Source organism: Myotis yumanensis, unplaced genomic scaffold (genome assembly GCF_028538775.1).
Source record: "Myotis yumanensis isolate MYYU_CA2020_CCGP unplaced genomic scaffold, mMyoYum1.0.hap1 SCAF_1, whole genome shotgun sequence".
Lineage (NCBI taxonomy): Eukaryota > Metazoa > Chordata > Mammalia > Chiroptera > Vespertilionidae > Myotis > Myotis yumanensis.
In genome coordinates this window covers 205,687,748-205,715,593 of record NW_027223752.1, presented here as the reverse complement: position 1 = coordinate 205,715,593, position 27,846 = coordinate 205,687,748, and the positions used below count along the sequence as shown (strand labels likewise).

At 39.7% G+C, this 27,846-nt stretch overlaps 1 protein-coding gene across 3 annotated transcripts; it reads left to right on the top strand.

Moving 5' to 3' along the window:
- Positions 1–24,443, top strand: REST (RE1 silencing transcription factor). 3 transcript variants are annotated; one of them, XM_070396116.1, is made up of 4 exons: positions 1–213; positions 2,600–3,503; positions 13,352–13,435; positions 18,889–24,443. In XM_070396116.1, the coding sequence occupies exons 2-4, from the start codon at positions 2,609–2,611 to the stop codon at positions 20,784–20,786; spliced, it is 2,877 nt and encodes a 958-aa protein (XP_070252217.1). In that variant the 5' UTR covers positions 1–213; positions 2,600–2,608; the 3' UTR covers positions 20,787–24,443. The 3 variants fall into 3 exon arrangements, with proteins under 3 accessions (XP_070252217.1, XP_070252224.1, XP_070252206.1); XM_070396123.1 differs by lacking the exon at positions 1–213 and adding an exon at positions 985–1,027; XM_070396105.1 differs by lacking the exon at positions 1–213 and adding an exon at positions 1,141–1,573.
- The last annotated feature ends 3,403 nt before the right edge of the window (positions 24,444–27,846 follow it).

The following is a 27,846-nucleotide window of genomic DNA, read 5'->3' as shown; positions in this document are numbered from 1 at the left end:
CAGACCTCGGCGGCGGCCGGGACAGCAGGGCGAGAGCCCGCGGCCTGAGCACTCCGCAGCCCCACTCCCGGGCCTTCGCGGGCCTCGACGGCCCCAGCGCCCAACTTTTCCACCCTCCCTCCCCCCTCCCCCGAAACTCCTGCAACAAAGAAAAGTAGTCGGAGAAGGAGCGGCGACGCCAGGTCCCCAGCCCCTCCTGGCCGAGGAAGGCCGGTAAGCGCGGCGCGGGGCCGGGGGCTCGGGGCGGGTGGGGGAGGGCCGGCCGGGCGGCGGCGGCGGCGCCCGCGGGAGGGGGAGGGCGCGGAAGGACGCGGAGCGAGGCGCTGTCCAGGGCTGATTTGCAGATACTGTGGCTCCGGCGGCGGCGGCGGCCGCGCCGGACGGGGGCGGGCGGCGGGACGGGATCGGGTTACACCGGCGCGGCCCCGGGGGGCTGGGCCGGGGGCGTCCGTGGGGAGCGGCGCGGCGCCGGGACCCCCTCCCCGGTCGAGGCCGGCCTCCGCCTCCGCGCGGGCCCGGCGCCTCTCGGAGTCGGGTCCCGAGGCCGCGGCGCGGAGCTGCGTGGGGCCCGAGTCCTGAAACTTCCTCCTCGCCCTCCCGCTGCTCGAACAGGTCCCGCCGCAGCCCCTCGCGGCCCGCGGCCCACGTCCCCCTCCCTTCGCGGCCTCTCCCTTTCGCCGGAAGGCGCCGTTGAGTGCGGCCGGGCGGGTTGAGTCAGCCTGGGGCCCGGGCGGTTCCGCCAATGGGGCTGGACAGCGATTTCTGCGCTCGGGCCGCTTCCCCGCCGAGGCGCCCCGCGCCCCGCCGCCTCGCCTCCCGGGGCGGCAGGACGAGGGCGCGCGTCCCGCGGGGCGCCGTGGGGGAGTGAGCGCGCAAACTTCCGGGGGGCGGCCGGCGCGCGTGGGGGGCCCCCTCTGGCGCTCGGGGCGGGCGCCTCGGGGGAGGGGGGGGGCGCCGCGGAGCCTGTCGGCCCTGCGCGGAGGGCTCGCCCGGGAGCCGGGAGAGGAGCAGGGACGCCGGCGACGCGGTAACTTTCCTCTTCCCCGACGCGGGTCCGAGGGCCGGAGCGGGGGCTGCTGCCCCGGGGGAGACGCGGTCTGGCCCGGCGGCGCCCCGAGCTGGCCCCCCTGGCCTTTTTTGGTCTTGGGGAGCCCAGGAAAGGCCTCGGGGCGAGGTTTGGGGCAGCTCCCGCGAACTGGTGTGTAAATGTGTGCCGCGAGCGGGGCGAGCCGAGAGGAAGCGAGAGCGCCCGAGTTTGCAAAGAGCTGCTTTGTGTTTGGTATTTTGAGAAAATGGCCGAATGCCTATTTCAGCCAGGAATGCCGCCGCCGAGGCAGGCGCCGGTGGCAGCGGCGCGTAGGAATCCGTGCAGCACGTTGGGGTTCGGAGCTTTGCTCGGACGGTCTGCCGGACACACGTTGAGATTTCTTGAGGGGTGGTCGTGAGGATTGGGGGCACTATTAGGGAAGTCGATGTTTGGGTAAATAACCGAGGAGCCCGGACGATCAGCCTTGGGACAGCTTTTGCCCTCGGTTTGTTTTCTGTGATGGCATTTGATTCCAACTTTTTGCGGGTACGTATAACTAGACCGGTTTGCGTTCATACGCTTCGGTGAAACGGACTGCTTTTTTTTTATTTTTCTTTTTTTGTATTTTGGGTTAAACTTTTTTAGTTTTCTTGCCACTTATTTTGACTTCTAATTTGCAAGAGAACACCTACTTTGAGAATAGCGCCTTTGGGATGGAGCCTGGTTAAGACGGTTTAAAAAGCCCTACATGTTTTCAAGAGGGTGATCTTGTAATGGCTTCCACTAAGCAAGTAGGCCAAGTCAAGCACAATGCAAGAAAGTTGCTGATTGTCGGGTTGAATTGTATGATTATTTTTCGTAGGTGGTTTGAAAGATTATTTTCATTTATGAAGTTTTGAGTACACCAAACTTACTTTTTCGCAGGAAAAAAGGTCCGTAATTTTTTTTCCCCTTAAACAGGTCAAATCAGCAAAAAATAAGAAACAAAGTGGTACTTTTTCACAGTAGTTTTCTCCTCTGGAGTTAGTTGAGGCAATGTGAATTTAAGTTCAGTTGACCAATTTATTACAGGCTTCTACTTTCTAGACATGTTTGCCTGGCTTTTGGATTTCTCCCTTTTCTGATTTAGACCAGTAAATGTTGAAGGAGGATTTGGGAGGCTAGCTCTAGTTTACTATTCACATATTGAATTTTAAAAGTAATTTAATTAACATTAAAAATGAAAGCTTCTGTTTTGTTTGTTTTTTGCACCAGAAAAGTTAAAAGTGCTTGCCAGTGGTAGATCTACTTGGTGGACCTAATTATGTCAAAAATTTGATAAAGTTTTTCGGAGGAGGAGGGGTAATAGACATTTTTTTTTTTTTTTTTTTGGTTATGCAGTAAAGAATTTGAAATTACAAAAAGATTTTAAAGGCTTCTTTTTAGTAGTTAATGAAGTTCATTGAGCTTAGAGATTATATTGGAAATTTGTTTTTTAAAAGATATGAAGGATTATGGTAGTGTTTTGGTTTTAGACCAGTAAAAGTTGTGTTTAAACTGGTGCTTTTGTGTTTTGTTTTGTTTTGAATTCAGAATACAGTTATGGCCACCCAGGTAATGGGGCAGTCTTCTGGAGGAGGAGGGCTGTTCAACGGCAGTGGCAACATTGGCATGGCCTTGCCTAACGATATGTATGACTTGCATGACCTCTCCAAAGCTGAATTGGCTGCTCCTCAGCTCATCATGTTGGCAAATGTGGCCTTAACTGGGGAAGTAAATGGCAGCTGCTGTGATTACCTAGTTGGCGAAGAAAGGCAGATGGCAGAATTGATGCCTGTTGGGGATAACAACTTTTCAGATAGTGATGGAGAAGGACTTGAGGAGTCTCCTGATATAAAAGGTGAACCGAATGGCCTGGAAAACATGGAACTGGAAAGTTTGGAACTCAATGTTGCAGACCCACAGCCTGTGTTTGAGGTATCAGCTGCCCCAGAAATTTACAGCTCAAATAAAGAGCTTCCTCCTGAGACACCTGGAGCAGAGGACAAATCCAAGACCTTGAAGACCAAACCCTTTCGTTGTAAGCCATGCCAATATGAAGCAGAATCTGAAGAACAGTTTGTGCATCACATCAGAGTTCATAGTGCCAAGAAGTTTTTTGTGGAAGAAAGTGCAGAGAAGCAAGCAAAAGCCAGGGAATCTGGCTCTTCCACTGCTGAAGAGGGAGATTTCTCCAAAGGCCCCATTCGCTGTGACCGCTGTGGCTACAATACCAATCGATACGATCACTATACTGCTCACTTGAAACACCATACTAGAGCTGGTGATAATGAGCGAGTCTACAAGTGCATCATTTGCACATATACCACAGTAAGCGAATATCATTGGAGAAAACACTTAAGAAACCATTTTCCAAGGAAAGTGTACACATGTGGAAAATGCAACTATTTTTCAGACAGAAAAAACAATTATGTTCAACATGTTCGAACTCATACAGGTAAGAGCACCTTTGCAGTCCATAACTTCAACTCACTTCTGATAGTTAATTGAGTGGGTAGTTAACAATAATGCTAAAAAAAAAGCGGGGGGGGGGCGTACTGGGTTCACACCCTGATTTGATTATTTGCTGTCTTGTCCTTTGAACATGTTATTTATTCTCTGTGCCTCAGTTTCTCCAAGGAGGTAACTATACTATAGAATTAAAGGATCTAGTGAGGAACACAAATCAAGTACTGACTGTTATATGGAAGAATATTCAAGAGAAATCTTACCAATGTTCTTTCTAAAATACATACTCTAGCAACTTGGGATAGACCATTTAGCCAGCTTAGACTACTGTTTTTGTTAGAAGATGTATTTAGTTGGCAGTGAATACATCTAGATGCATACAGTAGTTTCCCGAAGGAATTTAGGACTTTGATAATAAAGAAAAAAACTAACCCTTGCATAACCACATTTAACAGAGCCTCAAACTATTTAAAAACATTTGACTTGGGATAGTGAGCTCCTAAATGGAACAACTTGTCTCCAAAACACAGAAATGTGAGAATTTTTTAAAGTATTGGTGGCATTATCACTCAAATTATTTTCCTAATAAAGCAACCACATGTGGAAAATGCAACTATTTTCAAACAAAAAGTAATGTTCAACATATTTGAACTCATACAGGTAAGAGGACCTTTCTAATTTATAAGTAAGTGCCTTCTTTCAAAAAAAAGTGGAACAATCTTAAAAATAGGAACAATTACAAACATCTCAAAAGTAAAGAGAATGCTACACTGCACCAACATATACCCATCATCTACACCCAACAGTTAGAAATATTTTGTCACATTTTGCAATTCATTTAAAAAAATAACAGCTTTATTGAGATATACTTTACTAACACAATTCATCTATTTAAAGTTATGGTTCAGTGATTTTAATATATTCACAGTGCTGGAGAGAATTATGCTAGGTGAAATAAGCCAATCATTTCACTTAATATGTGGAATCTAATGAACAAAATAAACACATATAGAAAACAGACACCATGGTAATTACCAGAGGGGAAGGATAGTGGGGGGTGGGGGGTAGAAGAAGGTATGTGGGGCTTTCCTTGCCTATAGCATGGTGAACGTTCCTAAAACCTGCCAAACTTTCTGTAAGAAGTGTGGCAAGCATCAACCCTACAAAGTAACACAGCACAAGAAGTGCGAGGATTCTCTGTATGCGCACGGAAAGTGGCGTTATGACAGGAAGCAGAGTGGCTATCCTGGGCAGACTAAACCGATTTTCTGAAAAAAGGTTAAAACTACAAAGAAGATTGTGCTGAGGCTTGAATGTGTTGAGCCCAACTGCAGATCTAAGAGAATGCTGCCTGTTAAGAGATGCAAGCATTTTAACTGGGAGGAGATAAGAAGAGAAAGGGTCAAGTGATCCAGTTCTAAGCTTCATATTTTGTTTTATTATATGACAATAAAATCTTGATATGTTCACTTAAAAAAAAAAAGAAGGGATGTGGGGATAAATGGTGATGAAAGGAGACTTAGGGTGGTGAACATAATACATTTTACAGTTGATGTATTAAAGAATTGTACACCTGAAATCTATATAATTTTATTAGCCAATGCCACCCCAATAAATTCAATTAAAAATATATATTCACAGTGTTGTGCAGCCATCACCACTATCAATTTTAGGACATCTTCACCCAAAAAGAAACTCAGTAGTCACTTCCCATTTCTCCTCAGTACCTCTTTAATTGTTGGCTTTTAAATTTACTTTAAAATTTTTGTAGTTAGGAATCTCATTTTTTTCAAATAAATGTTTGTAACTATAGGTAGTTACTTTTTAAAAACATATTTTTATTGATTTCATAGAGGAAGCGAGAAGGAAACGTTAATAGAATCATTGATTGGCTGCCTCCTGCACACCCCCTACTAGGGATTGACCCTGCAACTCGGCTTGTGCCCTGACGAGAAGTGAACCCTGACCTACTGGTTCATAGGTTGATGCTTAGCCATTGAGCCACAGTGTCCAGGCTGGTAGTTATTTTAATTTACATTACATTCTCCTGGTAAGGGTTGGTACTTTTGAGGTCTGATTACTGGTCTGAACAATCTAGTACTGTACTCTTGGGTCACAAGTGAAAAGGGACTATTGGGATGCTGTTTGGTTGTAGGAGTTGTCTCTCTGTAGAACTGAATCCCACAGGTGAAAGTGGGATACTGGGGAGGTAAATTGATATTGCTTTGCATGAGTGGTAGATTTTAAACTTGGAGGTGAAATTCCATTGAAGGAAAGAAGCCTGCAGCAAGGTTTCTTTTTTTAAAAAAAATATTTTATTGATTTTTCACAGAGAGGAAGGGAGAGAGATAGAGAGTTGGAAACATCCATGAGAGAGAAACATCGATCAGCTGCCTCCTGCACACCCCCTACTGGGGATGTGCTCACAACCAAGGTACATGCCCTTGACCGGAATCGAACCTGGGACCTTTCAGTCCGCAGGCGGACGCTCCATCCACTGAGCCAAACCGGTTAGGGCTGCAGCAAGATTTCTAAGCCCCAGCAGATGGCTTCTGCATTTAAAGTTTTAAAATCTAGTCAAGTAGCCTAGCCGGCGGCATTGCTCAGTGGTTGAGCATTGACCTATGAACCAGGAGGTCATGGTTCGATTCCCGGTCAAGGCACATGCCTGGGTTGCTAGCTCGATCTCCCTGGTGGGGGTGGGCGGGGAGGTGCAGGAGGCAGCTGATCAATGATGTTTCTATCCCTCCCTCTCTGAAATCAGTAAAAAAATATATTAAAAAATCTAGGCAAGTAAAAGAATTTGTAGTCCTTTGGAATTTGTTATAACCTATAAATGAATGTCTCCATGCCAAAGCATTTTATTTCAAAACTAAAGAAGTTCAAACATTACAAAAATATTATAACTGAAGTGCATGACTTTTATGTGTACACCTTGATGAAGTTTTATGAATATATATACTCATAACCACCATGCAAGTCAACAGACTATTACCAGCACCCCAGTGCCTTTGTCATATTAAATTTTGGGGGCGGGGGAGGGCAGTTTCAGTTTGATAACTTCAGAACTGTTGGGTCACTGAACTGTTTAAAAGTGTCCCCCAAAGCTAAAATTGTTTTCTTTTTTATTACTTTTTATTGAATTTATTGGGATGACACTGGTTAAAAAATTTTTTAAATGTTTTCAACAGTAATCTAAATTGTTGATTTAACATTTTTAGAAGAAAAAAGAAACTGAAGACAGTTGAAAAGATTATTTCCAATTTTTTGTGTAAAGAATTATTTTAAAAATAGGAACTCTGCCGAAACCGGTTTGGCTCAGTGGATAGAGCGTCGGCCTGCGGACTGAAAGGTCCCGGGTTCGATTCCGGTCGGGGGCATGTACCTGGGTTGTAGGCACATCCCTGGTAGGAGATGTGCAGGAGGCAGCTGATCGATGTCATCGATGTTTCTAACTCTCTCTATCTCTCTCCCTTCCTCTCTGTAAAAAATCAATAAAATATATTAAAAAAAAAATAGGAACTCTACTTTTTGCCATTTCTTAATTTTTATTGTAGTGGTTATTTTTATCTAGTTATAGTATAGGTCAGTGGTTGGCAAACTCATTAGTCAACAGAGCCAAATATCAACAGTACAACAATTGAAATTTCTTTTGAGAGCCAAATTTTTAAAATTTAAACTATATAGGTAGGTACATTGTTATTAACTTAATTAGGGTACTCCTAAGACTTAGGAAGAGCCACACTCAAGGGGCCAAAGAGCCGCATGTGGCTCACGAGCCGCAGTTTGCCGACCACGGGTATAGGTGACTAATTTTTAATGGTTATATTTTATGTAGTTATACCAGCCATTACTTAACATTTTCTCCACATTAATTTGAGGTTGATATTTTCACAATAAGATTATATATTACATAGCTAACACTGGTTGTATGGATTTCACATTTTATTGTTAAACCGATTTGGTCTTTATGCTTTCTAAAAAGATTTTTCCATCCTATTACCTTGTGATTTTTATTTTATTTTTTTGAGAATTTTTATTTGAGCCCAAACTGATGACAATTACTGGGAAGCAAGATCTCCAGTGCTTCTTACCTTTTGATTAAAGAAACCCACAATTTGGTGTATATAAATGGAAGGATAATTTGATTATGTAAATTCTGAGAGTATCTCTGCTATTAAATTCATGGCTCTAAATATTGTATTTCTGAAAATAAATTAATTAGTGCTGAACAGTAGAGATATGAAATGGCAGCAGAATCACTTATTTCTCATTAGGTAGTGTAGTTTGCAGAGTAAATGAGTTTCTTCTTTTATTGAGTAATCAATGCTAGGTACTTTATTCTTACTGAGAGGAAAACTTCTGATTTAAAAGCTTGAAGTGCTGGGCCCAAGGTCACATACAAGAGATTTGAAATCCGAATCTCTTTATAGGTAATTAGTATGGTGGGGATGAGGATTGTTTTCATTAGTCTTAAATAAAAAGATTTTTAATTTTGTGGCTTAGATATTTAACCAGTTCACAAATTGTACTTTATTTTTTATTTTATATTGATTGATTTTTTTAGAGAGAAAGGAAGGAAGAGAGAGAGGGACTGAGATTGAGATGGATTTGTTTGACCCATCTTTGCATTCATTGTGCCCTGCCTGGGATCGAACCAGCAACCTTGATATAGCTGGACAACATTCTAACCAACTGAGCTACCTGGTCAAGGTCACAAATTCTACTTTAAAAGATGACATTTTTGCCTGTATGTGTGACTGAAAAATCACTGTTTTGTAGATTGTGCCTATAGTGTAGAATTGCACAGATAGAATCAGTCTGTTTTGTTATAAAGAATTTAAAAGTAAATTATTTTTTATTGATTCTTCATGTTAATCTACACTAGTATTTAATTTAATTTCATTAACTTTTAAAATAACAGCTTAATAGGATTTACATGCCATACAATTCACTATGGATAGGCCTGTTCGGGACATTTCATATATAAGGTATCCTCAAAAAATGTATACACACTGAGTAATTATAAAGGCAGTGTTTATTTAAATATATTTCATTTTCAAAATTGAGCTATGAGCAGTTAAAGTGTGTATACATTTTTGGGGGGACACCCTGTATATGGAATCATTCAATATGTGGTCCTGTGTGATTACCTTTTCCCCCTTAGCAAAATGCTTTCAAAGTTCATTCATATTGTATGTACAATACTTATTTTCCTTTAATTGCCATATAATCTTTTATGGGTATACAACATTTCTTTTTAAATTTAAATTCTTTATTATTTATTACATACGTCTCCTTGGGTGTACAACATTTTGTTTATCCATTCATCAGTTAATGGGTGTTTGGTTTGTTTACACTTTCTGGCTATTATAAAAGATGCTATTATGAACATTTCTTGAACAAGTTTTTGTGTGGACAGAAGTTTTTTTTGTTTTTGTTTTTTAACCTATCTATCTATATGGAATTGCTGTGCCAAATAGGTAACTAACCATGTTTAATCATATGAGGAACTGCCAATTATTTTCTGAAATGGCTGCATTAATTTTACTATCCCAGTAATGCATAAGGGTTTCAGTTTCTCCACATCCTAGCCAATATTTGTTAGTATCTGCCACTTTGATTGTAGGAAAGCAAGTGGGTATGAAGTCTTCATCTTATTTTGATTTGCATTTCCCTCATGGCTAATGATATTGTGCATCTTTCCATTTTCTTATTGGCCATTTGTGGATATTCTGTAAAGAACTTTTTTGTTTTGTTTTGTTAAATTAAATCTTTATTGTTCAGATTATTACAGTTATTCCTCTTTTTCCCCCCCATAGCTCCCCTCCACCCGGTCTCCCCCCCCCCCCCCCCGCCCCCCTCCCACTGTCCTCATCCATAGGTGTACAATTTTTGTCCAGTCTCTTCCCGCACCCCCCACACCCCTTTCCCCCCTGAGAATAGTCAGTCCACTCCCTTTCTATGCCCCTGATTCTATTATATTCACCAGTTTATTCTGTTCATCAGATTTTTTATTCACTTGATTTTTAGATTCGCTTGTTGATAGATGTGTATTTGTTGTTCATAATTTGTATCTTTACCTTTTTCTTCTTCTTCCTCTTCTTAAAGGATACCTTTCAGCATTTCATATAATACTGGTTTGGTGGTTATGAACTCCTTTAGCTTTTTCTTATCTGTGAAGCTCTTTATCTGACCTTCAAGTCTGAATGATAGCTTTGCTGGATAAAGTAATCTTGGTTGTAGGTTCTTGCTATTCATCACTTTGAATATTTCTTGCCACTCCCTTCTGGCCTGCATAGTTTCTGTTGAGAAATCAGCTGACAGTCATATGGGTACTCCCTTGTAGGTAACTTACTTTTTTTCTCTTGCTGCTTTTAAGATTCACTCTTTGTCTTTTGCTCTTGGCATTTTAATTATGATGTGTCTTGGTGTGGTCCTCTCTGGATTCCTTTTGTTTGGAGTTCTCTGCACTTCCTGGACTTGGAAGCCTATTTCTTTCACCAGGTAGGGGAAGTTTTCTGTCATTATTTCTTCAAATAGGTTTTCACTATCTTGCTCTCTCTCTTCTTCTGGCACCCCCATAATTCGGATGTTGGTGCGCTTGAAGTTGTCCCAGAGGCTCCTTACACTATCTTGATATTTTTGGGTTCTTTTTTCTCTTTGTTTTTCCGGTTGGGTGTTTTTTGCTTCTTCGTATTTAAAATCTTTGACTTTATTCTTGTGATCCTCTGGTCTGCTGTTGGAACTCTGTATAATATTCTTTATTTCAGTCAGTGTATGCTTAATTTCTAGTTGGTCCTTTTTCATATCCTCAAGGGTCTCACTAGATTTCTTGAGGGTCTCACTAAGTTTATCGGCGGTTTCTAGAAAATTCTTGAAAAACCTTATAAGTGTGGTTTTGAACTCTATATCCTGTAGTTTGCTTTCCTCCATTTCTGTCATTTGTGACCTGTTTCTTTGTCTCTGCATTTTTCATGCTTCCCTGTGTTGATAGAGTGGCTTTGTGTGCTAGGTGTCCTATAGGGCCCAGTGGCTCAGCCTCCCCAATTACCTGAGGTGGACACTCTTGATGCACCTCCTTGTGGGCTTTGTGCACAGTCTTGTTGTAGTTAAGCCTTGATGGTTGTAGGTATCACTGGGAGGAATTGACTTCCAGGCCAGTTGGCTGTGAGAATTAGGTGTGTCTGCAGTGGGAGAACTTCTGTGCTGGAGACACCCTTCTGGGGCAAGATTTGCTTCAGTGGGGCTTTGGTGCTCACTGAGTCTACCCCCTGAGTGTGTCCCTTATGGATCTGAGGAGTTGTAATCTGGATGGTCCCACTCTGATCACTGGGTACACTAGCTCTTGGATCTCTAAGGAGGTGCTAATTTAGCCTCTGCCTGAGGCTACCCAGCAGGAGCTATGGAGAGATCTGCAAATTCCTCTTCTTTGTTTGGGGTTTGGAGGTGCCTAGATGAGGCCCAGCTGTGAAGCAATGCAAGCTGCTGTGGGGCCTTGGACCTTCTTTTGGAAGTTCTGGGTCTGTCTGGCCCAGCTGCAGATTGTTAGTTAATTTTCAGATTGCAAAGGGCCAGGCCATTCATATGCAAAAGCCTCTGCCCACAGCTTGGGTGGGGCAGGGTCTCAGGGAATCAACAGGGCGGAGCAAATAGCTATGGCTGATCCTCAGTCCTATCCTAAGAGGCCCCGAGTCTCTGTCCCGATAATCGCTGCAAGCACCTGTGAGAGAAAGCCGCCCTCAAGTTTCAACAGATGCCAGACAATCCAGTTTCTCCCCGTATGAGTCTGGGTCTCCAGAGACTCCCCCGGAACTGGAGTTCAGAGCAGTTGGGGGCTTGTGACTCCCTCCGGATTGAAAAAGACAACCGTGTCCTCAGTTGCCAGCCCTTTCCACGTGCACCTCCATACCTCTGCACTTGTGCACCTCCTCTGAGTCTCAGTGTGCTTTTCTCTTTCCTTGTAGTTGTAGAATTTCCACTTAGCCAGCCTTCCTGTGGTTCTGGATGATGTCCGTTTTATCTTTTAGTTGTATTTTTGAAGTGGCTGTGCGAGGCAGCAATTTCCTGTGTTTACCTATGCCGCCATCTTGGTCTCCTCTTCAACAACTTCTTTCAAGAACTACTTTTAATATTTTAAAAACTATCTTAAAATTCTTCCAGGTAAAAGTAGTCATTCTATGCTATGAGCTATTTACAGCTAATCTATAGCTACCAGCCAATTACAATTGAGCAGTTATATTTACATTTCTCACTCATCACCACATTCTTTTTTCTTTCCTTTTTCTCTTCCTTGTTTAATTTTATTAGACACATGTGTTGCTATATCTTACTATGTAGACAAAAAATAATAATTGATATTTATTTAGGGCTTTATATGTGCCAAGACACAGTGTTAAGTACACTGCATGTATTAAATTCTCACAATTCTAAAAAGTGAAGGTACTGTTACTTTTCTAGATGCAGAAACTTGCTCAAGGTTGTAATTATTATCTTATGGCCAAAGACTAGATGAAACAAATTTTCAAACTTAAAAAAAGTTTGTGGTTGACAACCCACACTCAAAAACAGACACATTTCCTGTCTTTGTGTCTTAAATTCTTCAGTACTAAATCACTGGCCTCTCATCTTCAATTGCTCTGTCCCTATGGTTTTATGAATAAAATTTGTTTTAACACTGACATTTCATAACAGCTGTATCTACCACTGCAAATTTTTAGCTAAACACAGCAAAATCCCTGCTCAAAAGCATTCTTGCTTTAAACTAACAATTCAAATAGTAGGTTTATCCTTTTTTTCTTTTTAAGTGTTTTTTTTTTAAATTGATTTCAGAGAGGGAGCGAGGGGAGAGAGAGAGAAAGAGAGAGAAAAGCAGCAATGATGAGAGAATCATTGATCGGCTGCCCCCTGTGTTGGGATCGAGCCCACAACCTGGGCATATGCCCTGACTGGGAATCGAACCTTGACCTCCTGGTTCATAGGTTGACGCTCAAACACTGAGCCATGCTGGCCGGGCTAGATTTATCATTTTTACAAAGATTTTAATAAAGTTAGCCAAGCCCTAGCTGGTTTGGCTCAGTGGATAGAGTGTCGGCCTGTGGACTGAAAGGTCCCGGGTTTGATCCCTGTCAGGGGTGCATGCCCGGGTTGTGGACTCGATTCCCAGTAGTGGGCATGCAGGGGGTAGCTGATCAGTGATTCTTCTCTCTCATCATTGATGTTTCTGTCTCTCCCAATCCCTTTCTCTCTGAAGTCTATAAAAAAAAAAATTAAAAAAAAAAAGTTAGCCAAAACAGAAAGAAAAAAAGTTACCCAAGCCATAGCATCAAAAAATTTGGGTAGATTTTTCTTTAAGGATAATTCTAAATTAAAAAAAAAAAAAAATGCTCCTTGATGCCTTATCAAGATTAATTTCTCAGTAGTTAACATTTAATATAGTCTGGCTAGGTAGCTTCAGTTGGTTACCCGGCCTGTTAGGGCACATAAAAGAATCAACCAATGAATGCATAAATAAATGGGGCAACAAATTGCTGTCTATCTCTCTCTCCCTTCCTCTCTCTAAAAAATCAACAAGTTTAATGTAATAATATGTAGTATTTCTGTGAAAATTAAAAGTGCTGTAGAATTCAGAAAGCCAGTGATAGTGTCAACAAAGTTGAAATGATGTAGTTATGTAAACCCTATATGAAATAACTTATATTTCTAATACATTTACATAAATTGACTATGTGCCAGGAATATGAAAATAATACACAGTACTGATTATTGTATATAATATTAGTGATAATTATGTTTGCCTTATTTTATCATATTTAAGCACTAATTATATTTTTTCAGGAGAACGCCCATATAAATGTGAACTTTGCCCTTACTCAAGTTCTCAGAAGACTCATCTAACTAGACACATGCGTACTCATTCAGGTTGGTAAGAAATGGGAACTTTTCTATCATTTATAGTAAACTACCATTAGAAGGAAGTTCTAGACCTGGAAATGGGTAATTATTTATGATTACATTTTTAAATATAATTTAGAAACTAGTTAAAAATCAGTATTCTATTACTATGGAGTTGTATTTTTAATGAGTCCATAGGTAGAATTTTTGTAAATGTAAATGTGTACTTTTCTGGGAGGAGGGTTCTTAATTTTCATTAGCTCTTCAATAAATTCAGTGACACATAGACCAAGGCTGGTTAATGCTTTTTGAACAACTCCTACTTTCTCACACTCCTTCAACACAGTATGACACCAAATTTCATAGTGTGTGGTTGCCAGGCTCTAGGGCAGTGATGGCGAACCTTTTGAGCTCGGTGTGTCAGCATTTTGAAAAACCCCAACTTAACTCTGGTGCCGTGTCACATATAGAAATTTTTTGATATTTGCAACCATAGTAAAACAAAGACTTATATTTTTGATATTTACTCTATATATTTAAATGCCATTTAACAAAGAAAAATCAACCAAAAAAATGAGTTCGCGTGTCACCTTTGACATGCGTGTCATAGGTTCGCAATCACTGCTCTAGGGATTCCTTCTGAGCTTCTCAGGTCTTGAAATTTGGATTTGTTCTATTTTGAAAGTTGATAGGGCTTCTCTGAGGACTGATATACAAAAGCCTACCTTTAGAGAATTATATGTAATTTGAGATATTAACTTATTAGCCTATAATAGATAGAATTCAGACAGTAACAAGTAGGAGATTCATGTACTACAGTGAAAGATCAGCATCACCAACCAGAATTGGACCCCAGTATCAAGCTGGCCAAGTTAAAAGTATTAGTATAGGTGGTCTTGTGGTTGATAATTATTTCATTTTGGCCATGATTGACCCTTGGTGAACTGCCATGTCTCCTTTCAGATTTAGAATATACGATATGTACCCCTGTGGGCAAACTATGCTAAATACAATCTTGTTTACAAACGTCTATGTAGACCAAGCATGTCAAACTCGAAGGCTAACCTGGGCCACATAAACAAGGTTTAAGTTTATGTGGGCTGCAAAAAAACAAAAGCTTCAATTTTCATAGAGACGTAGGTTTTTTTCTATACAGACATGCTGAATACTAAGGGCTGAAATAAATGAGTAATTGTTAACATGAAATAATAGAACATTTTAATAAAAATCACTTTTTTTCTTGAACATTAACTTACCAGACACTGAATAACTGCACAAATTAATAAGCGTAACGCAAATAAACCTATTTTCTTGTTCTCCAAAAGCGAAATATTTTCTGTTGCACACACCAAACAAGTCAGTCCAATACTAATGACGTGGCAATCAGCTGCTAAAATATTCACTGCTAGTATTAGTGGAGAGAAATATGGTGCACCTGCCTGTAAGGCGCATAAGGGAAATGAATGCAACACAATTATAGTAATCAGTCATTAGCGAAGTTGTAGTTCGTTATTAATAATTATGTATAACAGGATATTGTAAAAATTAAGTTACGAAATTTTTATTAAAACGTATCTTACATACCGTTATATTGGCTGGGCCACAAAAATATTCATTGTGGGCCGCATGTGGCCCGCGGGCCACAAGTTTGACATGCTTGATGTAGACCTACCTCCCTTAGGTTAACAGTTACCGTAAATCTGTGTGTCCAGTTGGGTAGCCACTAGCCGCATGTGGTTATTGAGCTTGTGAAATGTGGTTGATTGGAATTGAGTTGTATAAAATACTAAAATTCAAACCGTATGAAGAAAATCCAAATATTCTATTTTGAAAATATTGATTACATGTTGACATAATATTGAATATATTAGGTCAAATAGTAAATTCATTTTACGTTTGTAATGTGACTACTGGAAAATTTAAAATTAAATATGTTGCTTGCATTTTTAAAAAAAATATATATGTTGTTATTGATTTCAGAGAGGAAGGGAGAGAGAGAGAGAGAAACATCAATATGAGAGAGAATCATTGATCGGCTACCCTCTTGCAAGCCCCACACTGGGGATCAAGCTGCAACTTGGGCATGTGCCCTGACTGGGAATTGAACCATAACCTCCTGGTTCATAGGTTGACACTCAACCACTGAGCCATGCTGGTTGGGCTTGCTTGCATTTTATTGTTATTGAATATAGCTGTCTTATGTCAGTGATAAGACTGGTTTATAGTACAGATTCTGATTTATGAAGGGGTCACATAATATGCTTGCTAGCCTTTCTTGACCCTACATGCCTATCATGTTAATATATACTTTGAGTGTACCTTCTAAATCTCCAAAGCTATTGAGTTGGATCACTTAACCAGAACCTGGCTATGTCACCTTTCAGTGTTTCCTGGTTTCATTTTCTGAGGGTAACTTGGATGATATCTAAAGCTTTGCTGAGGCTAGTAGACATATGTCCTGTTGGTAGATAGTATGCGGTAGCCCTTAAATAAAACATTTAAGAGCGTTACACAAGTTAATTCATTGAATTATCCTATCCTATATAATAAAACCCTAATATGCAAATTGACCAAACCACGGAACAGGTTGCTATGACGTGAACTGACCACCAGGGGGCAGACGCTTGATGCAGGAGCTGCCCCTGGTGGTCAGTGCGCTCCCACAGAGGGAGCGCTGCTCAGCCAGAAGCCAGGCTCACGGCTGGCAAGCGCAGCAGACAGTAAGGAGCGAGGGGTCCCGGACTGCGAGAGCACTGGACTGCAAGAGAGATGTCTGCCAGCTTAGGTCCGATCCCCCCGTGGACATCCCCTGAGGGGTTCCAGACTGTGAGAGGGCACAGGCTGGGCCGAGAGACACACACACACACACACCCTAGTGCACGAATTTTGTGCACTGGGCCTCTAGTGATAAATAAGTTCTAGTACCATTTTACAAATGTGGAAACTAAGGCATTGAAGAAATGTGGCCATTTTTCTTGTAGAATGCCCTCCTTCTGGATTTGTCCTTACTTGCTTTTTCATGGTGTCATATAGTTTTTTCTCTGTCCCTGTGTCTTGTATTACTTATATGCTGGAAATTAAATGTAAATGCTTGATACTTCATGTTTTAAAGTCATATATCTGGTTGACCTGTACTATTAGAATGACAAAGTACTTGTATCTTCATTGAAATACTTTTGTCATTGTATAAGTATTTATCTATGGTGTTTTAATAATCTTTGCCTGAACAATTTTGAGTGTGCTAACTGTTGTTTTTGGATTTTCTTTGCTATATGTTTTCTTTTGAATTATTATTTTTTAAGGATTTTAAAGATATTTTTTTTTATTGATTTTGGAGAGGGAGAGGGAAAGAGAGATAGAAACATCAATGAAGAGAGAGAATCATTGATTGGCTGCCTCCTGCATGCCCTCTACTGGAGATTGAGCCCGCAACCTGGGCATATGCCCTGAGTGGGAATTGAACCTTGACCTCCTGGTTCATAGGTTTATGCTCATCCACTGACCCACACTGGCCAGGCTTCCTTGATATTTTTTCTGAACTATTCTTTAAAACAAACAAAAAACTATACCATACTTTTTTTTAAAATATGTTTTTATTGATTTTGAGAGGTTTTCTAATACAAGCAGGATTTTATGGCAATAGAAGGAAAATTGGAGCAAGTAAATTATGCTGCCATCAAATTTTAAACAGATTTCTACATCTTCCCATACCTTGACTAATGCTTGCTATGTAAATATCCTCATTTACTAGGGTTTTTAAAATGGTGCTATTTTCCTTATAATTCTTTAATTATCACAAATGTTGATTCAGAGGTAGGGTTTATGTGGATAGGCAGGATATGATGACTCCTCCCTTCCCCCCCAATACTAAAAATTAACCAGTTTGTTCCTACAGATAATGCATAGAGGATGCCTGGCTAACTGCCCATGCTAAATGTTTATATGGCTAAATAATCTAAATATTAGATTAAGTATATACCTGAAACCCATATAATTTTATTAACCATCAAGTCACTCCAGTAAATTAAAATTAAAATTTTTAAAAAAAAATATTTTACAGGTGAGGAAATGAGCCTTTAGAGAGTTTTCAGTACCTTGCTCAAGATCTCACAGTAAATTGCAGAATCCCATATTTGATTACCCGGATATTCTTACTCCAAAACAGTTCTTAACTATTATGCCACCTATCTTTCCCTATTCTTGTCTGTATATATAAAACAAATGCTTGTCTCCATTGAGGTGATTCACTGGAGAGAGGACAAGATACGGCCAAGCACTATGGAGTAATGTAGCATGTTGTAGAAACTTATTTACAAATTTGTTAGTGAACTAATATGGAAAAGAGTTGTCCACTTAGCTACATGTCCTATCTGATGCACTTGGATATGTATTTGTTTCTGTGATCAAGTGTTTTATCATCAGACATTTTCTAATCATGTAAAGCATACCATCTACATCTACATGGTTTTACTTAGTGTCTGAGTAGCTTTGCTTTATGAAAATATTAAGATGTGATATGAATTTGAGGATGTTTGAGAGATGAATTTTCATAAATGTCAATTTCCATTTTTCTACTATGCATTCCATTGGACCAGTGGGGTATGGATACCATTTGGTAATATTTACTAGAGTGTGTTCTAGAGGGGTATGTATTCAGGTAGAATGTGTTACTCTTATGCCTTTAATTTCGGGGTGGGGGTTGTTCTGGTTCTGTAATGTACCTGTGATTATTACTTTGTTTGCTTATTTTACTTACCATATCTATTTGTATGCCCCTTCAAATTTACCTAGTTTCTTTGGCCATTTTTTAAAAGGTAGGTAAAAATCAAGGAAAGATTTCTGACTAGGCTATATTTTTGCTTTAAAATAGCATCTTTGGCATTGGGGAAATTTGCTGAATGACGCTTGACAGCTTTTGCCTTGATGGATAAAAGGGTTAAATTTAAAGGGGAAAAAAAAGGCTCTTTGCTCCCTGAGGCTAACACAGTGTTTTAAAACTTGTGTGGAAGGTCTGGGAGTGTAGCTTAGAGTATACTTTATTTCTTTAAAGTCTCAAGACTTATCTTTAAAATATCTAAATTTTATATTCCACTCCATTATACTTTTTTTAACTAAACATAAAACATTTGAAGTTATTTTCTTTGAGGGTCCTCACTCCAAAATTACTATCCAGAACTGAACTTGGCCAGTAATTGTTTATTAACAAATGTCTGCTCTTTAGTAGTTCTTGAGAGCCTTACGTTGATGAAATTTTTAGATGATGATGGCTGTGAGATACGTATTTCTTGGTTTAGTTTCACAATCAATGTCAAGGGATGGAGAAAAGATATACAAGTAAATATGGTAAATGGAAAGTGCATGAAATTGTCTTTTCAATATATAGTTTTTGTGGGTTTTTTGTTAACATAATCCAATTCCTTATATTTTAATGATCTTGCATTCATTTTTTAATATGTCTTCGACGTCTCATTTACTTTTAGGTGAGAAGCCATTTAAATGTGATCAGTGTAGTTATGTGGCCTCCAATCAACATGAAGTAACTCGCCATGCAAGACAGGTTCACAATGGGCCTAAACCTCTTAACTGCCCACACTGTGACTATAAAACAGCAGATAGAAGTAACTTCAAAAAACACGTGGAGCTACATGTTAATCCACGGCAATTCAATTGTCCTGTATGCGATTATGCAGCTTCCAAGAAGTGTAATCTGCAGTATCATTTCAAATCAAAGCATCCCACTTGTCCTAATAAAACAATGGATGTTTCAAAAGTGAAACTAAAGAAAACCAAAAAGCGAGAGGCTGACTTGCCTGATAACAATAATACCAATGAGAAAACAGAAACAGAGCAGACAAAAATAAAGGGGGATGTAGCTGGAAAGAAAAGTGAGAAGCCTGTAAAAGTGGAGAAAAAAGATAATGCTTCGAAAGAGAAAAAGCCTTGTAGTAATGCTTCAATCCAGGTGACTACCAGAACTCGGAAATCAGCAATGGAAACTAGAGAGATGGATGTGCATTCAAAAACCAATGCAGAAAAAAACTGTAAAACCAAGAAAGGCAAAAGGAAGATGGAAGCTGAAGCCCATTCCATACAAGATGCTATTAATGATGAGCAACCTGTGACAAAAAAGAAAAAGAAGACAGAAAGCAAACCCAAAAATAGTCAGGAAGTACCAAAGTGTGAGAACAAAGTGGAGGACAATAAAAAGCAAAATACTTGTGTGAAAAAAAGTACAAAGAAGAAAACTCTGAAAAATAAATCAAGTAGAAAAAGCAGCAAGCCTGCTCAGAAGGAGACTGTTCAGAGAGGGCCTGCTCAGACAGAGCCGCTGCCACCCATGGAGCCTCCTCAGGTGGGGCCTGTTCAGACAGAGCCTCCTCCTCCCATAGAGCCTGCTCCGATGGAGGTTGTTCAGAAGGGGCCTGTTCAGATGGAGGAGCCTCCTGCCATGGAGTCTCCTCCTCTTACGGAGCCGCCTCCTCTTACGGAGCCGCCTCCTCTTACGGAGCCGCCTCCTCTTACCGAGCCTCCAATTCCCAAAAAGTCTCCTCGAAAAGATAATAAAAAGGAAAAGTCTAACATGCAGAGTGAAATGGCAAGGAAGGAGCAAGTCCTTATTGAAGTTGGCTTGGTGCCTGTTAAAGAAAGCCAACTTCTAAAGGAAAGTGCAAGTGCACAGGATTTCTTACCACCATTGCCAAAGGAAAACTTAAAAGAAGAGGAGTCAAAAGACCAAAAATTACTCACCGAATGTGAAGGAAGTAAAGAAGCCCCACTTCAAAAAGTAGAAGCAGAAGAGGCAGATAAGAGTCTAGCTGTTGTCAAGGAATCTGCCAATATTTCATCCTCTGAACAAAACTTGAATATGCTAGAGGGTGAAACTTCAGGTGATAAACCTCAGACTGACACTAGGCTTTGTGAAATGGATATGGATACAGATGAGAACAAAACAGAGAATCTCCCTGGAAAAGACTCAGCAGTTGAAGAATCAGTTTCACCACCGCTTCTTCCTCTGCCAACAGAAAAACAAGAAGCAGTGTCCAAAACTGCCGTAGCATCACCTCCTGTTACCATGGCAGTGAATGAGTCTCAGGAAATGGATGAAGATGAAGGTATCCATAGTCATGATGGAAGTGACCTAAGTGACAACATGTCGGAGGGTAGTGATGATTCTGGATTAAATGGGGCCCGGCCAGTTCCACAAGAAGCTAGTAGGAAAAATGCAAAGGAAGCCTCGACAGCCAAGGTGGCTGAGGGAGATTTTGTTTGTATCTTCTGTGATCGTTCTTTTAGAAAAGAAAAAGATTACAGCAAGCACCTCAATCGCCATTTGGTTAACGTATACTTCCTTGAAAAAGCAGCTAAAGGACAGGAGTAATTAAACTTTGGAAAAGGCTTCAATTCTTAGTTTGTAAGGTCCTATTACATTTTATATTCCTTTATACTAGTAGACAACCATTTAATTTTAAAATTGCTTTAATTAGTGTCCAATGTTGATTTTTAAGTGACACTCTTTTTCTTATGACTCTCTACCTATTGTATACATTTTAGCAAATCCAAGGGAGTTAGTGTACTAAACCAGCATCACCTAAATCTGTTAGCTTACACATTTAATTGAAACTAGAAGGCCAAGGTGGCATAGCATTTTATTGCTTTGTTTAGCTATAACTTGTCAGTTTACCCCTAATGTCTGTCTTCCTGTTTCAGTTTAGTTTATTCTTAGTTTCTTATGTAGCTCTATAAAAATTGGCATGCTTAAATAGCAAATTACTTGAAGAATTTGCCTGCTTTATATACAGTTAGCACTTTAAAATTTTTTTAGAGATGAGAAGAGACATTTAAATTGAAGAAAAATTCTCCAAGCAATGGACATTGTTTCAGTCCAGGTATTTACTCCTGAGTTTTGATCAATATTTCTTATTTGTGTATGTTAATCGTCATAAAAACAATGATTTTTGGTGTTTTTTTTTTTTTTTTCGGTGCTTTAATGGCTTAAAGATATTGCACATTTTTTTTTAACCTATGCAGTTAAATTTTTTCCTAGAAATAGCATTTGTGTTGAACAGTAACACTTTATACATATATATGCATGTTTATTTTGTCCTTTTTGGAGGGATGCTTTTAGTCTTGTTTGCAAAAGGGCAGTTTTTCTTTTGCTGCAGTTGTCTTTTTTGCAGAATATTAGTGTGTGCAAGTTGGTGAGCAAATGAAACATACAGGTTCAAGTCATTGATTTTGATTTTCACATCTTATATCTATAACTGTATTTCATATAAGTTATTTATTTTAAATGGATGTAGTAAGTTCACAGCTCTCAGCTTGAACTTTGCAATAAATGAACCACTAGACTATATTGATGGATTTTTCTCTAAAATACCAACCATAAGTAAAATTTATTGGCCTGTTTTAGTACACAACTACTTAAATGTACAGTGTTAAGTCATATCTTTGAGGAAAACCTTTTTTCATAGATGGTTGGTGTCCATATGGCTACTCAGCTGAGTAAACAATTGTGACATTTGGAAATTGCAAACCTGGAATTAAGAGACAGATAACACATTCAAATTATACAAAATATCCATTGTGAGATTCCAAAGCCATAACAATTATACAAAAAAACCTAGGATGAGAAGAAGGTAGTATGAGTGCTGGTAGACCAGCCATTACTTCCTATGAATACAATGAAAAAGGCTGGTGAACCTTAATTACAGTCCAGATTTAAAAATCACACTTTCTCAGGGATCTCCACAAACGAGTGGGTTTCCTGGCTGTCACTGTGACAGCCTCTTTGTACAGGTGAGGCCTCAAATGAAATGCAGCTATCTTGGTGTTCCTATACTTTGTAGGAAAAAATGTATATTCCCAAACTTACTTTGTTTTGATAGGTTCTTTGGCCAGTCGCCAAAGAATATAAAAGAATCCAACAGGATTTTTCTTGTTTATAGTAGTTATTCATTGCAGTAAAAATAAACTATGATCCCAATAAGGAATCTTAAACAATTCTGATCTTCCATTTTCTGTTCTGAAATAACCATTTTATATTTCATTTATTTTCTTCTCCCTGGTGATCTCTTTGAGGTGTAGGTTGCAGAGTTTGATAGAACAACATGAAAAAAGATTAGGAAAAGCGTTGAGGTGTAGGTGGAAAACTTGTTAAAAATCTAGGAGTGAAGTTTGAGTTAAAAGACATTTGAACTTTGAATTGACTGGGAGACCAAAGATTCAAAGAAGATGATACTCTCAAGACATGAGGAGTGAATTGTGTGTTAATAGTGTGTTTTGTGTGCATGAATGGAAATTTGTAAATGATGTTGAATTCTAGGTGAATTCTTGGCTCCGACAATCATTGTCAACAGAAGATCAAGCTGCAAATATTTATGTTTTAAAACTTAAATTATAAAGCTAGTTAAATCTTTCTAACAACTAGTTTTGATGTTCATGGGTACATTTTATGTAAGTTACCTTTTACATTATGAAAACATTCATATTAAGTACAGGTTGGAGATTGGAAATCAATTTGGGGGAGAGGCTTTTGTAGATTCTTTCGTACTAAAGAAAAACATTTGACTTCTTGGGAATTGAGTTATTTTCTTATCTAGTTTTAAAGATGAGAATGCTAAATAAAAATATGAAGGAAATTAAAACTCCTTATTGTTAAATTGATCCGTGAAAACATTGTTATTAGAAATTGGGTAGGGCTTTTGAGGCCTTTCTTCCAGAAAACAAAGACTTGATTGTCAGGCCTATATTAGGTTCTGAACCTTAATGCCATGTATTTGTACTTATTAAAAATTGTTTCAGTAAAAATCATATTAATAATATGAACTTCTTTTCTAGTTGGGAGTTCTTCCATTTGAAAAATGTGATATTTGCATGAAACTGAATCTTTGTGTTTTCTCAGTTTCCCCTCCACTGGATAGAATTTAAGCTAGACTTCCCTTTTGATAAAGAAAAAAAAGTGAACATGTTATTTGTAAATTGATGTTTAGTGACTAGAGATAAACTTGAAATATTAGAATACATTATAAGTCTAATCCTAGGTAGTCTTATGAAAATGTATCTCTTAACTATCTTTTGAATCTATTGTTTTCAATATATTTTAAGTTATATATTTTCTCTTTTCAGAGCTGCTTCTTTCAGGCGCTTTTTTTTATTTTATTGAAGTGTAATTTACAAGGGGCAACATTTTTTTTTTTTTTTTTTTTTTTTACAAGGTTTCTTATAACTATGGCTGGATGTTTTCACTAGTCTTCCAAGAAGGGTCATTGTATTTTTTAGAGTCACTTCTAAAGTCCTGTGGTCTTTAACTTAGGGACTATTTTTTATATGAGTGCTAATAAATATTTAAACCCAAGTAGACCTCATTACATGTCACCCTATGAATGTTGACAATGGAAGGGACTACCTTGCCTGTAGTATATCAGTTTTGGACTGAAAAGCTGGGGAAGGAATATAATTTTCTTTTTTGCATAAATCAGAGAAATAGCTAGTGTGTGGAGTTTCCTTCTTGACCTCAGCAGATAAACTGAGCTGATAGTGTTAATTCAGATTCAGGAAATTATCTGAATCCTGCTTTGTGTAGATTTGCAATCTACATGCAATATTGACTAAAAAAAATAGCTTTTCAGTTTCACATGTATACATAGGCTTTCCCCACTCTTTTCAGCATCCATTAGTTAGTTAGTTATTGAACTTTGTAAACTGGCATTGAAACATTGCAACACTGTTTTGTTGTACCAATTTTATAAACTTACAGTGCAATACGTGTTATTTTTCAGAGACAAACCAAAGGTTAATTTCTCAAGGTTCTTGCTGCCTGCTGTAGCAGCCTTTGGAGGATCTTTTATATACATTTGTAATAGATGAAAAATAAAACATTGCAAATCTTCTTTCTTTTTCTTGTTAATGTTTAAACCATGTACCAAGTTTTTGGTCCAAATCATGTAAAATAAGTTAAACTTAAATTGCATTCTATTAACCAATATGAGTGTATTTCTGTAAGCATAGTTATGTTGAAATAAAGTTTTTAAAAGCATATTATGCCTTTGTTTATTATTGGCACATCAGGTATCAAGGAATCCAGATTTATTTTGCTGAAATTGCAAATGTATTAATAATTTTCTAAATTATTTTTCTCCAGACAACCCATAGTGTCTAAAAAGGTCATAGTAGTCTTTATTGCTTGGGGTAACAATCTAGTGCAGTGGTTCTCAACCTTCCTAATGCCGCGACCCTTTAATACAGTTCCTCATGTTGTGGTGACCCCCAACCATAAAATTATTTTTGTTGCTACTTCATAACTGTAATTTTGCTAATGTTATGAATCGTAATGTAAATATCTGATATGCAGGATGTATTTTCATTGTTAAAAATTGAACATAATTAAAGCATAGTGATTAATCACAAAAACAATATGTAATTATATATTCAATATGTGTTTTCCGATGGTCTTAGGCGACCCCTGTAAAAGGGTTGTTCGACCCCCAAAGGGGTCTCGACCCACAGGTTGAGAACTGCTGATCTAGTGGGTGGTAGTTCAAAGCATATCTTCCTGTTCTCTGCATTCTGGAAGGTGGAGGTTGGGAGAAACAATGAGAGGACAATTCATAGGAGGTTTTATGTAGTAACTAGTGTCCCAGTGCACAGATTTGTGCACACTGAAAGGAAATTAGAAGAAATATTTTAATATTGCTATTCACATCTTGCTAATGAAAATAAGATTCTACCGAGTCTCCTATCTACCTACTTTAGGACTTCTGTGAGGATCAAATGAGATGAGGCATGGGAAAATGCTTCACAGACATTTGGTTAAACTGTAAAATGTTTGCACCTGGCTATAAAGCAAGTCAAGTTTCTGGGCTGAAGAAACTCCCAGGATGCTAGTCGCTAGGGAGAGGAAGCCAGGTGTGTTGTTCTGTGACATTACCCGGTGCCCATAGCGACTGTTTCTGGGCTGGGCTGTGGGCCGCATTTTGTGTCATGGGGTCTTGGCAGCATTGGCTGCAATTTGCTGGGCTGTCGCTCCGGGGTGAGGGCAGGGCCTATGTCCCACTTGGGGGAAGCTGAATGTTGGTTTGTCGGTGCCAGGTCCATGGTGCCGTTTATTTTTAAATGGCCAATGCGCATCATGGCAGCTCCTAGGCCGAGCATCTGCCCCCTGGTGGTCAGTGCACGTCATAGCTACCAGACAGACAGACACTTAGCCTTTTGTATATATAGATTCCTTCCCAATCACAGGTCACTGCGTCTTAGTGACAGGCCTGGTATTAGTAAATTTTGACTTATAGAGAAAGATGCATTGAAGGAAAGGTAATTGAGATATGTTGTGTTCTCTGAGTGCCATGGCACTTTAAGGATTTTTGCTGTATTTAATGGAACTCTGAGAAGAAAATGAAACTCAAGGGAAAGTGATAGACCATTTTATTAGTAGGAATTTGCTTCTTTTGTTAATGGAAAAACAATTGAGCTTATGTTTTTGTGAAGTTGAGAGAAAAGGGAGGAGTTGAAGAACCTCTCTGGCTATGCAAAGCATCAAAGTAACTGGGATTTGCATTCTGTCCTGATGCAGTGAGAGACCTGGAATATCCTCTGAGTCTTACAGCATTTTATATTTGAACTAGAGGTTCGGTGCATGAAAATTCGTGCACTGGAGGGGGGTCACTCAACCCAGCCTGCCCCCTCTCCCAGTCCAGGAGCCCTCTGGGGATGTCCTCTGTGGGAGGCGACAGGGCTGATCAGGAGACGGCCCTGCTCCCATCACCCCGCTGCCACTGCCGTCCATCCGCTGCAGCTGCCAGCCCTCGGCCCTGGCTTCTTAGTGCTGGCCCCGCCCACTGGTGGGTGGGGGGGCAATCTGGGGCCAGGTCAGCTGGGGGAGGGGCTGTAGGAGGTTGAGTCACAGCAGGTTGCACCCAGTCCAGCCTTTGCAGAGGCGTGGCACCTGGACTGAGCCCACGCTGCTGCCTCTGTGGAAGGGGCGGCATTGGGACCTGGCCACGCCACCTTTGCAGAAGGGGGTGTGGCACCGCCTCTGCAAAAGGAGCCACAGCTCTGGACTGGTGGCACCGGACCGGCCCACCCCTCCTGTGCGAGCACTGGACCCACCCACCTCTCCTGAGTGGCGCCGGCCCTAGGCCCTTGCAGCCGCTGTGGCTTTGTCCAGATGGATGTCCGGATGGACATCTGGAAGACGTCTGCCCTAATTAGCATATTACCCTTTTATTAGTATAGATTGATGAGAGTTACTCACTCTCTTCCCCCTCCTGTAAGATTCTTTAATAAGCAACAAAGCAAAACGAGTTTCTAGACATTTATTGGGATAGTAGAATCAATGACAAGGAGCTTGGAAATTTCTGCCTGATCAAGGATATATGGGGAATTTATCTGAATATAGAAATACTATTGATAACTGATTTGGTTTGTTGTCTTCAAAGAATCAATGATTTTAATCCCTTGCTGCTACTTTCCTAGAGGCTTACCCCTGATACAATTTTTACATGTGACATACTCATACATTTGCATTTTTCCCCCCCAATGTCTCAGGGCTTGACCCAGTAGTATGAGCTCTTCTTTATCGCTCTCATCTTCAGCTCCATCAGATTAGTGAAGGTTCTAAGAACATTGTGCTAATGTTTGCTAACAGGGAAAATTTCTTTTTTTTTTTTAAATATATATTTTATTGATTTTCTACAGAGAGGAAGGGAGAGGGATAGAGAGCTAGAAACATTGATCAGCTGCCTCCTGCACACTCCCTACTGGGTATGTGCCCGCAACCAAGGTACATGCCCTTGACCGGAATCGAACCTGGGACCCTTCAGTCTGCAGGCCGACGCTCTATCCACTGAGCCAAACCAGCCAGGGCTAACAGGGAAAATTTCAATGTTAAATTGTCTTTTCAAAGGATTTTGTTGCTCACTGTATCAAGTGCTCTGCAAGGCCTAGAGTTAGAGCTGGGTTCACAATAGGGCTTCCTTCCTTACCACTAAAATTGGAAGGAATTATTTCAGCTTTAATAACCCTGTTTCTTCATCTATAAAACGGGGACATCTATACAGTGGCTTTGAGTTTCCTTTTTTTTTGTGGCTTTGAGTTTTAAATGCTTATTGAACACTTAGCCTAGTGCTTGGCATACAATTGTAAGATTTCTTCTAGATAAACTGAGTATCCTTAAGTATATAAAATGCCTCCACTATTTGAGTATGATCAAGTTGTATAATTCATCTGGTTGTCCTGCCTGTTTTGCAAGAGTGGGCTTTTAATGTTAAGGTAGTATGTGGGCTTTTGTGTCTGTTATAATATCCTTTAAGAGTCAGTATATGCACTGTTTGTTTTTTCCAAGCACCTAAAACAGTATCTGGTCCTTAGTAGGGCAAATACTTGTTAATTAGGCCAAGAATTCTGTGTAAGATGTATATCCTTGTTTTCAATGAATGAATATA

Coding starts and splice junctions, on each gene's coding strand:
- REST (XM_070396105.1), top strand. CDS start 1,547: ATGGCATTTGATTCCAACTTTTTGCGG. Junction 3,504..13,351: donor ACATGTTCGAACTCATACAG/GTAAGAGCACCT, acceptor ATATTTTTTCAG/GAGAACGCCCATATAAATGT. Junction 13,436..18,888: donor ACACATGCGTACTCATTCAG/GTTGGTAAGAAA, acceptor ATTTACTTTTAG/GTGAGAAGCCATTTAAATGT.